This window comes from Actinia tenebrosa, unplaced genomic scaffold (assembly GCF_029948245.1).
Source record: "Actinia tenebrosa isolate PJP-AT-01 unplaced genomic scaffold, QUT_ActTen_1.0 PGA_scaffold0__85_contigs__length_37466705, whole genome shotgun sequence".
Lineage (NCBI taxonomy): Eukaryota > Metazoa > Cnidaria > Anthozoa > Actiniaria > Actiniidae > Actinia > Actinia tenebrosa.
Window position 1 is genome coordinate 5229933 of NW_028292569.1, and position 14901 is coordinate 5244833.

Consider the following 14901-nt stretch of genomic DNA (forward strand, 5'->3'; position numbering starts at 1 on the left):
TGCATTCAAGTTATGAAATAATACCTTGGCCTAGAATTTGTGAATTCAGTTTTTTGAAAACTAAATACGTCGACAAGCGCGAAGCTGTCGATAGTCACGCGCGCCACGAAAGAACACGGGGACAACCGCGGTGGAAACTCCTGGAAAATGTTTCAGTGATACAAATAATTGCATATTCTTTGTGGGTTTATCCCCTAAGAGAACCGAATACTTCTTGTACTTATCAATTATGTAACTGAATTTTCGGAACGGAAAAACACGCCTCCAATCAAAAAAGAAACACAAACCCTTAGAAGATCTAAGTTAATGATATTTCATGACTTTATTCTTTTTTTCAAGAAGACGAGAGCTTCCTTTAGGCTAAAGAAAAGTCGAAATAAAAATCCCAATTTACAACTTCCAAGAGAAACCCTTGTAAAAATAACAACAAACAGTCATTCTTAAAACGACAAAAATGTTATTCGATCTTCCAGAAAATGATAACGTCTCCTAAAAAATAATTAAACTAATAAACAAATTTAAACACTTTAATAAACGACCTTTTGATGTACGTAAACGAATAAACTAGAAAGAAAGGAGTTCACCGAGACTAAAACAGATCGCAATTAGCCTTTTTTAGCTATTACTTCTCATTATGCTATATTATAGTATATTTTCATTCGGTGTACTCCTTTAGTTATATATTTTCTATTATTCTTTTAGATTAATTTTACTGACCTTCGTCTATACAAAGCTTTCTAAAAAATTGTCAAATAAAGCATATTTTCCCGCCAAATGGCTGGAACGCGCGCGCGCCTTTAAATGGCGGGAAACGAGCAAGAGAGCACGTGTCACGCGATTTTAACGAAATGAAATTTTAAATCTTATTATAAATAAGAATATTAGAATTTCGTCAAAGCGCTAAAATTGGTAAATTTAATATTTTTTTATAAAGCAGGATATAAAAAGATGTTAATAAAGTTGACATTGGTTTTAATGCTGGATTAGTGTCTTAAAACTGTCATCAAATCGACCATATCTACATCAAACTTTAGCGCTTATAATGAAAATCCTGTATAACTAGTTTTATGATTACTTAATCTTACTTGAACGTAACATAATCTTAATCCTAAAGCTTGCTTTTAGCGTCTTCAACGGAAACAAATCTTCCGAAAAGAAAACAAGGAATGAAAAAGAAAACTGTCCAGTTGCAAAATTCGTACAATAATTTTGTACCATATTTACTTTTGATATTACAGAACTTAAAAAATGTAACTATGATCTAAGGAAATCAATCGTCCCCAGATTCAATTTCCTATCTTTAAATCAGGGTAGAAAATACTAATAGAAGAAAATTTTAAAGTAATTAGAAGTTTTCGAGTACTTTAACACTGGAAATTTTGAGGCGATCACATTTAACGTAAAAAGTATAATTTGAAAGCTTTCGATTTACCATTTCTAACTCTCGGAAATCTTAGGTAAATTTCTATTAACTGAAAAACGAAAGTAACTATTTGGTCCTGAAGGAGTAAAACGACAACAACCTGGGAAGGAACGTACTATATTTAGGATGGAAATATAATATTTACTAATAGGAATGGGAATTAGGTCGCTGGGAATGGGGAAATATAGGATAAAAAAAGATTAAATGGCTCCAGGAAAAAAAAAATTGGGACTGACTAGAATTGGAGACTTTCAGAATTCCGACTGAAGACTAAAAGTTTTTGAGGCATTCATAAATGGACCCTGAATCCCTTAACGCCATCAAGCACTTAAATGCCATTTCGCGGCGTAGTATATCCTATATCTCGCATTCACTATTTTTGGAACAACAAAACTGACGCCTTATTTGCAAATCGTCTCGAATTCTAGCTACAGGTTGATTACGACGGCTGCATTCAGGACATATATCGTACTCTTACCCTATTGTTAGCTCTGACAAAACCTCGGAAAAGTCATCCAACAACGACAGGATCGAGTCCCCTTGGTGTCTGCCTTTGACGCATTGACCGCCATTGAATCAAACAACCTTCGCATTACGAAATGAATATCCCTAGAATCCATTAAGAACTACTTGCTGTTAAAAAAGCGTAAAGCTTCCTTCGTTACACGTGTTAAGACAGCATAATACGGTTAACGCCGCCTAAAAACGTCTTAATTTTTATTTCTTGTTTGAAAACATAGGAAGAAACGAATCATGAACGCAAGGATAAACTTAGGCGAGATGGCGCCAAGTTAGCTGGGTTTCCATTCCCCTTTCAAACACTTTTCAAAACAAAGGGATATCTTGGAACAATTGTCAAACATGACAAAATAGGAAGCAAATAATCTATTAACGCAAATACAAAATGCCTCGGGTTGTATATCTCACCTATCAAAGAGGCCATTTATTAATTCTCTGAAATTCGAGTGTCGTAACGGAATATTCTGCGAGTAGAAGAGCTTTGTAAGGTCATAGCTGACCCCTCTTTTCCTAGGTCATTTATTCTACGAAACAAAGTTACTGGTCGAATTCGCTTGAATATTTCTTGAGAAATATATTCTTCTATGACCACTCGAATCAAAGAGTTTCAGTTTCGAAAGGAAATTTTTGAAAATTAGTACCGAGATAGCGATTTTATTAAATATTATGACACCAGAGTGGGAATTTCTTAAAAACTTACTAAGTAGAACGCCTTCATTCGCTTTCTAATCGTGTTCTAATATTCAACGATAGAAGTCTCGACAAATAACAAACCATTAACTGCAGGAGACGGCTTTTACAAGCACTTTGCTTCGCAGTTTGAAAGGTAACTTTCCGCTAGTCTTTTTTAAACGATCTTGAATGAGATAAAAAATGAATAATAAATTCTTACTGGAGTCTAATACATCCCACAAAACAAACACATAAATCGTCGGTTTTCGTTGTGAATAAAAATATGGAACATGTCACATGTTTCAAATTCGGAATTTCAGTTTGCATTGTGCAAAAAGCTCAAGAAAAAAAGAAAGAAAGAAAGAAAGGGAAAAAAAACAATGTTTAAAACTAGTTTTCATATTTAGCAAAAATATATTAGCTTTAAGTAATTCTAGTTGTGCGAAAGTTAATAAAAAACCTTCCCACATAAAGCAAAAAATAATATTTCTCGAAAAAAGGTCAACAGCCTGCCCAAAATTCCTCATTACGAAGTAGTAAAATAATATATCAGCTTCCACAACTGTAGATCTAAACATACTGAAACTACTAGTAAAATTAATTTAATAACTTCTTTATTTTTCGAGGTTTAAAGACAAGAATAATATCGCTTTATGACTAATTTTCAAAGCAACAAACAGTGGTACCCTTACTGTGAGCAAACGTCTTCTATCAACAGATTAATAAATTTCCAACCTGTTTTGCCAACATTTTTTTATTTCATTTTTTCTTTTTTTAAATAATACTTTATAACTTTGAAACTAGTTTTGATTGTTCTCTTGACAATTTCAAAACCTCTGGAACTCTTGAAATAAGATAAGCATCTTCATGAAACCTTTTAACGTAAATCTATGGTGTTTGCTCGTCTGTAATTTTGGAAACGTAGATTGTCAATCACTTCTAAAGCATAAAATTGCTAATAGACAACGAAGTCTAAACATTTTGTGTTTAACGTTTTTGAGTGCAACAGCTGTTAGAAAATAATAAAAAACACTTTTGTCTATATTTCTCGCTGTGAACTCGAAATTCAATTTTTGGCTGAATTGATTATTTCTTTTTTCAATAACAATAAATTTCACATCTCGTTCTTATATTGTCACGTATAACCTGGCTAATGTCAATTATTTGAAACAATGAGAAAATGGAGAAATGTTGTCACGTGTTTTAGATAGAATTGACAGACAAAAAAATGAAGCTTGAAAATCTTAGGCCTTGGAGGATGGTTTTCAAATTGGAGACACGAATAAATGAGTTTTTTCTTAGGACTAGAGTGCTCAGCTTAAAATCTGATGACAACGATTTTTCATTTGTTTATTTTTTCTCTTTACTCCCTACGGAAAAAGGTATTATTTTCAATATTAGAAATAATTAGAATGATAAACCAAGGCTGAAAAACTATATCACAGAAATAACTTTTTATTCTGATTTAAACCTCACTCTACAAGATATTTGAAGGAAATTAATGAAAAAACCAAAATAATATCAACAAAAATAAGGCCTTCTACTCAATCATTTTCCCACAAAATTTTCTCTATTCGATTTTATTTATTTACATTAATTTTAAACAACGTGGTGACTTCAGTAAATATATGTACAGAGCAGAACTCTGTAGAGCAACTATTGTATAAATTACTAGTAATATTTGATACCGTGCATACACCTATTTCAAACAACGTTGCCTGCGATCTGAGACTATGCGAAATTTTTAAGCTTTTATGCTTTCTGGCTAAAATACGAAAAATCATGTTGCTAACTCAAAGATTATGCTTCATATTCCAATCTAAAAAGAAACTACGTTGTTCGACTGTTAATGTATTACATTTTGCGGGCAATTTATTTGGCATAAGATTTAAGATTTAGATCTCCAACCGACATTTTTTTGTTTTTGTTTTTTGAAATAGGTGTATACGACTATAGATATAATCAAAAAGACTCAAGTCAAGTCAGTATTGTAAACCTATTACTAAATCAGTTACAGTGAGGACACTCGAACCATGAACACTTCAAGTTGTTTTTTAGGTTATTATTTCCTGAATTTTCTACTCTTTCAAACCCTCTGAAATGAAGCATTGAGATCAAATATACCGAGTGATCAGAATAAATCTTATTTCCAATCGATTTGCTCAAGAGATGATTTACAGAATGCATTTCAAAAAAGTGACTAAATACTCGAAGTTTTATGAGTGGTTCGAGTGTTTTCGTTGTAAAATTTTATGTATCTTTAGTCCTAAATTTTTTAAAAAGTTGTTACTTTTTACATGACTATCAATATTCTTTATTTTGGAACATTTGAACTTATGTAGCTCTCAAACTAACACTAAAAAGGACAGCTTTTTACAAACCCCATTTCAAGAATACCAGTTTATAATATCATTTCCCACCCGCCTGACAAAAAAAAAAACAATTTTCTCTAATGTTTTAGAAAATGCATTGGGAAGAAGTTTCTTTTAACTTGAAAGATGTCGAATGACTTCAAAATAATCTCTATAAGATTTTGAAAACTCAAATTTTAACTCTCTCAATATGACTTTCCGCCTCTACTAAGCTCTTTAAACAAAACCGCCCGACATGATTGCCACTTCATGCTGCTATCATAAGACTCTTAAAACTCTTAAAAACGGCGGGAAACGTTAAGAAAATGCAACAAAAACACGAGCGAAAATAGTCATTTTTCACTAGTCATTTTGACAAAATGGTAAGTTAGATTTTTAACTAGGTTGTACTCGAAATTTTTTTTGATTATCTTCGAAATTTTATTGACAAGCAAAACAATGCAGGATAAAGATATTGAGTAATTGTTTTCTTTTGTGTGGATATTTTGCTGTTTTATCCGGTTGAAACGATGTTTTTTTCTCAAACAAGGGAGGAAGACTGAATAAAATTTATTTTGCAGCAGAAAACAAAAGTCAAGGAAGAGATACTTGTTGTGTTTTGTAATTGCCGCGGATAACATTTACTTAAATATTTGGAGAGAAATAAATTTCCTAGACCTTTAGGTTAAATTCTCAATTTAAAAAATATATTTGTGTCTAATTTATTGTAAAACAATAAGGAATCGTGAAATGAATGTTTATGGAAAATTTGATAAATATTATGGCATTGATATTAAATCTTAAAAATAATACTGGCTGTAAAAAGAGCAAACAGCGTTTTAGCAAATTACGATATCAAGATTTTTTGGTCGTAATAAAACAAACTAAAAGCTCTTGGAGTCTCGTGTCTGGATCCGCATTCTACTTATTTATCAAAATTTTTTATCAAAGTGATCAAAAATAATCAAAACACAACCCTTTTTGAAGAGGAACGAACACGGTGTGACCGCCTAGAAATGCTACTCGATATGATGACGCTTTACTCTTGAACAAACTATGAAAAACACTTATATTTTTATACTATTAAGTTGGTGATATTTGGAGTTAACGACACGTCGGTGAAAACATACGCATTTTGAATCTAAAGGATGGAGAAATGCGCTTGGGACTTTTGGAATTTTGAAGTGTAATATTGTGTTAAAATAGAAATGTGTTGATCTACATAAAATAATCCTGGCGATTGTAATCCCGCTAACAAAAGCGCTGAATAAATATACAGACAAATATAGACTTCTGTGAAACTGAAGCACAATGAAAATAATATTCAATCTTGGATAATCCACAAAATGATTTAGGTATCTTTTTCATCATGACTTCAATCATGAATCGAGCCATTAATGGCGTGAAGGTGGTCGGTCCTAGAAAGGAAAGTGAAATTCCCTCATTCCCTGTAAATCTTATTTCTATGATGTCATACATAACCTTGATTTTTCAAAAAATTATCCCAACAATGCTACAGGTAGGATAGAAACACTTTACAAGTATATTAACGTATTTTTTCACTCCGCAATGAAACATTGCCGTCGTCTCGTGCCGATGTATTAGCATATGACAATCTACAAAGGCTTCTCTAACTATAGCGAGACAACAGAAAAAGAAAAGAATTACCGTGAAAGCTTTTTAACAATAGAGAGCAAATATTCATTTGATAATTTCAAAATTTATCATAGTTGTATTTTTTTATATTATATTTATAGTTACAATTAGAAACATTGGGTTACAAGAATTGGAATAAACAAATAAACAAAAAATGAAATATTGAAAATAAGATTTCGATATCAAAGAATACTCTGTTATTTCTTCATCTCATTTTCTTCTCTTTTACTAAAACACTAAAACTAAAACAGCATGAGCAGCTGTCCAAATTACTAAGCCATCTGTGTTTCTACTCCTAAAATTCAAACTCAAGCTAAATCAACCTTTTAGCAGAAATTATATCCCTTTTTAGTTTTCAAAGTCAACTTGCTTCAAGCTGTGAGTTTGAATTTATTTTCGTCAGGTTTGTAAATTTAGGTAGCTGTTTATAAAGACATCTTTATTCCAATTTTTATGGCCGTTTTTGAGCATAGAGCTTCGAGCCTGTTTGACGCCGCTTGGATGTACATAAAACGGTTGACTTTAACGACATACGATATTCATTTTCATCGATCATAAATGTTCGTTTTTTCATTTCCCATTTTTGGGCCAGTTTTCAGTTTTCAGTTTAGGTCCCTCAAGCTTAATATTAGCATTCAAAATACGTCGTTTCTCAAGGTTACTGATTGTTTTTATCCTAGATAGTTTTTTAATTGTTTCATTTATCCTACTCCACTCCAACGCTTGTCGCCCATTGGTCGCACGCGAGTCATGCGATAGGGCTAACAAGATAACAAAGAAACCCATTTAATCTCATCCTTAATTCTGGATTTGAGTGTTTTAAGTCTCCCTTACTCTACTCCGACAAGATGCAAATAGAAGTAGGGCTTACACCGGCTTCTTTTTTCACCGACGAGGGTGTTCTATGATACCATGTCTGTTACTGACACAGTTTTTTTTTCTTTCACTCCCTTTTTCCATCCACAAATTCAGTTTGTTCCTTGCACTGTTTTTCTTCTTTTTCCATTTTCCATCGGCACTGTTCAAGCAGTATTTCCATTGGCAGTGATAGGATTTTCGTCTCCATAGGAATTTGACATTCGCGTTTGCATTGACGTCGAAGCAAACCCACGAGATTTCAAACGAGTCGAGGTGACAAACTCGCGTGGGCGCACGCCTTCGCGCATGACTAGGGACTTAAAAGCGCGCGCAAAGTCTCGTTTGAGGAATGTGTACAGGATAGGATTGATAAATGCCACTGAAAATCTGAAGAAATCCAAGAAATCCAGGAGGTGATCGGATAAATGTTGGTAAAAGCCAAAGAAAAAGCTGAAAGACATGATGTACCACGAAGACCAGGCAAGCGTGAAAATTGACAACATCAACGCAAAGATTGAAATAGCACGGGCTTCGGTAGCGACAGGCGCACGCTGCGATCCTGACCCACTTCTGGGATAGTTTTGAAGGTGGATTTCTTTGATCTGCCTGTGAATAACGACAAATAGACGGGAGTAGCTGATGATCATGACAATGAGCGGCAGAAGGAAGCAGACCAGGGCGCCGAAAATGTTATAAACAGCATCGTAGACCATTCGGGTTGGAGTCGGCATTCCCAGGATCTCGTTGGGGTTATTCCAAGCGAACTGGATGAAAGCCACGAAGATGGAAAAACACCACACGCTTCCCATCACCTTGAGGATTCTAGGTGCGGTGACGATACGAATATACTTCATTGGATACATGACATAGATGTACCTCTCGATTGTTGTCACAAATATGTGAGCCATCTCTGAAACAGCTTGCAGGCGGTAAGTCAGGGCGGCTGCATAACACACTTGGTCCCGGTAGACTGTGACAGCATTACACGCGATGTTGAGCGGGATGCCAAGAAGACCTACCATCAGATCGCTGACTGCAAGGCTGACGAGCAAGCTATTGGTTTTTGTCTGCAGATACTCGCGAGAGAAAAACAAGTAGATGACGATGCTGTTGATGATCAGAATAAATATGCTTAAAACGATGAACGCTCCGTCTAAAGCTGGGTTTTGTAGCCCATGGGATTCTGTACTGTTGGCTATTGTGTCGTTCATCGTAGAATTTCTACTGCTTCACAAAATGACAAAGAAAAGACCAGTTTCGTCAGTCGCTGTTAGCCCGCCAAAAACGATAACAGAAGAAAAAAACAGCAATGTCGTATAAGGAGGTGTTTTCCCTCCAGCTAGAAAATCAACTTCTCAGCAATGGTGCTCCTTGTCTTCACATTCAACGCATTGAAAAAAAAGGCTCAACTTGAAGGTTTTCTTGGACCAATCTCTTCGATGTCTTGAACTGATCTGGTGAAGTTTCCGTCTGTCAGTGTTTATTATGGAGATAGCCAGCCCGCCAACGCGCAGACGTTGATAACCCTGATCGCTTCTAATGATTTCAAATGAGCAAGTCACAAAGTCGTTATTGCACGTTCGGATAATGAAATTCTCGACCAATCAACGTCCTTGGAATACTGTGACGTATATACGTGCATTTCGCGTACTAATTAGACTAAATCCTTGGCCGTAACGAGTTTAGCCGTCTCAACGTTGATTTTAAATTAAACAGGAGTGATTAAAAGACCCAAGTTATTACCATATACGTGAAATCTAAGAAGACCTATATTTGAAGAGCTACGACATCAATGAATTGAAGTTTTACCGCGAGTAAGAAGAGTGGAAGTGCTTCTTCGCTTCTCGTTTTCATAAGTTGTTGAAGGACATCGACAGAGCGGAGACGTCAAGGAAATGGCGCCAACAAGAACGGGATAAACAAAACTCGATGCAGGAAACAATGGCATTAAATAGTCCTGTAAATGAGTTTATAATCTCATGTGTAGTGATAGGATGGCAATGCCTGGCATACAATATTAGCGTTAACATAAAGTGAAGTCAATTAATAATGTCCTACGTTTCCTCAGCCCTTGCCCTGCTTATACCCATCATTGAAAAATCTAGTGTAGATAAAACCTCGAATGTTTTCGTTTTACAGAACTGACATTGAATTCTCAACAAGTCTCGCCGTTTCTATCGCGACAAGGCTATCTAAGGCTACCCATTGTAAGCTCAAATATGGTATTTATTATTTCCTTTCAACTCCTGCTGGTTTTATTTTCTCTTTTTTCTCAGTTGTCGCGCAGCTGCAAAGCCTACTAAGCAATAAATTTGACAAGAAAAACGATTGTCACTTGTCATATATTACATGGGTATATGAAGAAAGCGATTTTCTATCCGTGAACAAAGCAGTAATGCAATAACCATTCATTACTTAGTAAAAAGCTACTGTAAAAAAATATATCCCGCTACAAAGATGGTCAAAACATCAACTCGTCCAATCAGGAACGCTAGTATTATCGAGAATCGGAACTTGTCCATTTGAAAATGAGATAAATCAAAAATTAGTTCACGAAACGGAAAGAACGCCATAAAGGTAAATAATACTTAAAGCAAATACTATGTAAATTTGAATGTATTTGAACAGCTAGATGTTAACAATCTGTTTCCAGAGAATTGAAATAAAAGACCTATTAGTATTGTGAGTTGTGTTAAAGGTATATATATAATTTATATCAGCAACGCCACTAACAGCAAACTTTCATCAATACCGGTCTGTCTCTTATGCCAATGAGAATATAATCCTATTTAGTGCATAACACCATCAACTCCTCTAAGAGCTCTAATAATGTCGGGTTGACAAGCTTATTTGTCTTTAGTTTTCGCAGAGAAAGAATATTATTGTAAGTTGGTTTTTTTTCCCCTGATCCCCGCTCATGGACGGGTCGGCTGTAACGAGTGCAAAGGGGACCGCATGCATGAAACATTATAAAAGTTTGGCCAAAGAAACAACTGAATACATACAAAAAGCTTGCTCTATTTAGAATTCTTTATCCCATTTATTCATTTTCTTTCTTTCTTTCTGTTTATTTTACGTAGTTCCAGTGGTCACCTACCGCATGAGAAAGTTCCATTCCTATCAGTGTTTTCCACCTCCAAAATTTAAAAAAAAAAACTAATTTACAGCTTCAACGACTTCATATCTAAAAACCAACACAAAACAAAGCTAGAATGACTTGATTACTAGTATAAATAGAATATGTGGATATTAACAGCAAGTTTTACAAATTGAAGTGTGCAATCGTTCCGGTTCCATCATCATCGACCTTATGCGCAGAATCAAAATTCAGTCTTCATAACAATATTGGAGGTTTAAATTTCTTATCTTTGGGAAATGAATTCCGATAATCCTAGCTTAGATTCGATTCTCCTTCCAGTTTCAATATCTTTAATTATATTTTTTCGCGTTCATACAAACTGCCGAAGGAAAATGACCAAAGGCGTTAACCTTTGAAGGTTGGCGGAACTCTGCCAAAACAAGGTCTAAATGGTATTGTTTATGATTCGCGACCGAAATCTTTGTATATATGATGAAAGACGCCAGGGCACGCGTCTGGAAAATATCCTCTAAATCATTAAAAAACAGAAAGTACAACTGAATGAAAGACAAAACGACTGACGACCTTTTGGAAGACAACTACTACGAAAAATTTTGTTATGAAGTTCGAAAATTGGCAATATCCTTCGTTTGTAATTTTTTTCCCTTGAGCACTGTCAGGACAAGAAAATCCTTCTTTCACGAAAAGAAATGACTTTTTAGCAAATATCATGGTTAACTTTCAAATTGCACTGAATGACTTGCTACATATTTGACCTTTGCAAGAGATACAAACTTATTTTTGCCTTTTGGTCGCCATAACAACTTGAGATAAACACAAGTCGTTGCTATCATCGACAATATCTTGTGTGTGGTTGATAATTTAAGTCAAACATTTGATCTCGCTGTATTTGCATTCTGAATTGAATTGAAAAGAACAGATGATAGGACATTAACTAAATCGATTTGAGGTCTGATTTGCTATATTTTTGTGGTATATTCTTTCATCGTCGCCGCAAACAATGTCTTTTTTACATCCTTGGAGAAGACAAGCCGAAATGAAGTTGACTCTTGACTTTCGTCTTTTAAAAAAAACTCTTTTATATATATTTTTTTATTCAAAATACATTCCCAAAATAAACATTTACTTCTATTGCAAGGTGTGAAATTTAAAATCAACTTTAAAAACAAGCGAAAATGAAAGATTGTCTGACAAAGGCAGTCGTGTGATGAAAACCCTTCAACGGCATTTCTTGCAATTTTAGTATTTTAAGACTGAATTGAAATTTGGATGCATTTTAGCTGTTGTTGTTATTATCCATTTTAATAAATACAAAGTTAGACTTAAAACTTTAATATCCAGAAACATAAACAAAGCTAATCTTCGTGGGGAGCAAAAAATTTTCGTGTTTCAGCGAGTTTACTCTCACTCCCACTAATAATCTTTCCAATGCCTTGTTGCCTTCAGAAAGAGATTTTGCCCTCAGGCTCATGAACAGCTGAACAGGACACAGGGTCCCCTTGAAGGTACATCGGAAGGTTTTCAATATCATTAATTTTTAATATCAATTCATCTATTTACTATATATATTGAATGCTTTTTCATATAGAGATCTCAAACGATAAGGTTCTAAATCAGGATGTTATTTAACGAAGTAAATTGTGCAACAATGATACAAAAAAAATCAGAGCTATGAACTCCTGAGAAAATGAAAAGCGTAAGTTAGAACGAAACATAAACTTCCAAACTAGAGACAAAAGAAAAGCTAAACAGGACAGAAAATTTACTACAGAAGAACAAAAAACCGGATTTTTAGATAACAACCTACAAGCGCCGACAACAAAACTAATAGACGGTAGATTGATTGTTGGAGTAATTGCTAAAAACTCTCAAACGAATAAGATCATATTGAGAGGGCTTTTTCTCATTTCGAACAAAGCAATATTTAACAAGATAAATTCGCAATAAAAAGCAAAAGAGAATCGTCATTTATTTGGCAGCAGAATTTAATATTAGAAGAATCAGTGACAATCCAAAATACAAAGGATTTGGAGAAGTATTTTTGAGCACAAGCAGGCGTTGTTTCTTGAAGATCTGTTGGATATTTTAGTTTGCGAAATAAGAAGCATATCAGTTCATCTTCAAAGTACGAAGCACAGGAGTGGGAAAATGATTTACACAAGAGTTCACTTTGTAGTTCCCCTTTTTTTTGAGACTGGCCAATGATCGTTTTCTCTTCAATTTTTGCCGGCTACAATTTTGAACAGAAAAAAAACTCTTTGCACGTGCCAGGTTTTTTTTGTTTTGTTTTGTTTTGTTTGTTTTTTTGTTGTTGTTTTTTTTGGTTTTTTTTTTTTTTTTTTGTGGTTGTTTTTTTTTGTGTGTGTGTTTTTACTGAGGCGACAAACGCCGTACGAAGACCCTCTCTCACTTTAATGAACAAAAAACAAAACAAAAAAATCAGAAGCTTTGGTCTCTTTTTTAGTTTTTTTCTAAATTAAGATAATATCAAGTTAAGATAATATCAAGTTTAAGTTTCCTCCATTTAAACTAAATTTTGAAATCTCTTTTATCAATCATTTTGCATGACAGTCATATATTACTCACCCACCCCCAGAAATGGCAAAGGCGCTGACATACCATTTTTCTCATTGAGAGAATTCGTTTTGTAGTAAAGAAAATGAAAAAACAAAAACAAAAATATATAAAATATATGATTAAGAACGATATAATGTAATGTATGAGAAAATTCAATGCAAATTTATAAACATCATAGGACGACCACTAAATGAACAAATAAAAATTAAAAACTGAGAAAAAACTTTGGGAGAATGAAGAAAAATATATGCCATCGGCATAAAATACCCAACTTTATAGAAATAGGAACCTATTCATTAGATCCTCTTTCCATCAAAACTAGTCTAAGAATATTAAATTAAGATAAAATAGGATTACCAAGGATTGGGATCCGCCTATTTTAAGTTTTCCTCCATTTACTACCAACTAGTAATGATAAAAAGGTAAATTATACACCGTGAAAAGATGGAAAAAAAACTAGTAAGTTTCTTTATCTTTTCACGGATTAGAAACACCGACGCAGCTCATACTAGTTTTTAGCTAGTTATATCTCATTTACTACCAACTAATTATTCCTCCACTTTTAAAAAGTACGACTAGATTGGTCCTAAGAAGTCATGTTCACATTTCCCTTCCTTTTTCTTGTCACAAAATGGAAAATAAAACTGAAACACCAGATGGAAAGAAATGGAGACAACAGGATGCAACAGGCGCTATAAATACAATAGTTTTACTATTTTTATCCCGTATATACACTAAATTGAAAAATCAATGCCCGACTAAAAAGCATAAAACATAGAAGCTGAGACGTTATGTTATTCTGGGAAACGACAATTATCTCTGATTTTTTTTTTCAGAAAGCCCTAGTGATAGGCAACCCGAAAAAAATATCAGCGATGATATCCCATAATTTCTGATATACTTTTAATATACCTGTATATATGTACAACAAGACCAGAATTTCTGCATATTTCTATATATATACAGCCCTTTGCAAAAATTATAGCCGCTTCCAATATATATACAAGTATATCAAAAGTATATCAAAAATTATGGGATATCATCCCTGATATTTTTTTTCGAGCTGTCTATCGCTAGGGCTTTCTGAAAATAATATCAAGAAAGATATCCCGCCGTGTCTGATATACTTTTGATATACTTGCATGAATATTTGAAACGGCCATAAATTTTAATATCATACATGAGACTGAGCATCAACTGTCCGAAAGAAAGAGAATAAAGTGAAATTTCAATAAAAAAATTAAAAAATAAAAGAAAGTTGAGAACAAAACTAAAAATGTATACTAAAACATAATGGAATAAAATACATATCCCAATTAAATCAAATAAGATTATATAATAAAATTATTGGAGATGAAAAACTTGGAAATAAAGTAAACTATGAGAACAGAAGCAATAAAAGGAATGTCAAAAATACCATATTGAATTATTCACTAAAAGATCACGATTTTTTATTTTATCAAACGCGCTAAGCCTTCGTTAATATCCTGTTATGAAACTGAAAAACAGGTTACATCACGTGGGTCACTAACATGCTGTTTTATAGAAATTATTTTCCCTGCAGGTATTTAAAAAACATTATCGCAGACATCCCCAGGATGATGTTAAAGACCTATTTGTGACTTCATCGCTTCAAGTCTCTCAAAACAGAATTTGCTAAATTTCTAGAAGCTATTAGAGATAAATTCAAAGTGCTTTCTGATAAAGAAGAAAAGTAGGATTAACTTTTCCGAGTTTGCATTTGA

At 33.7% G+C, this 14901-nt stretch overlaps 2 protein-coding genes across 2 annotated transcripts in view; both read right to left on the reverse strand.

Annotated features, from left to right (window-relative positions):
* LOC116297978 (sodium-coupled monocarboxylate transporter 1) overlaps positions 1-14901 on the reverse strand; it is a 39241-nt gene that overhangs the window by 10211 nt on the left and 14129 nt on the right. The window lies entirely within an intron of this gene.
* Positions 7044-10072, reverse strand: LOC116297979 (adenosine receptor A2a-like). Its single transcript, XM_031706301.2, has one exon. The coding sequence runs from the start codon at positions 8688-8690 to the stop codon at positions 7644-7646; it is 1047 nt and encodes a 348-aa protein (XP_031562161.1). The 5' UTR covers positions 8691-10072; the 3' UTR covers positions 7044-7643.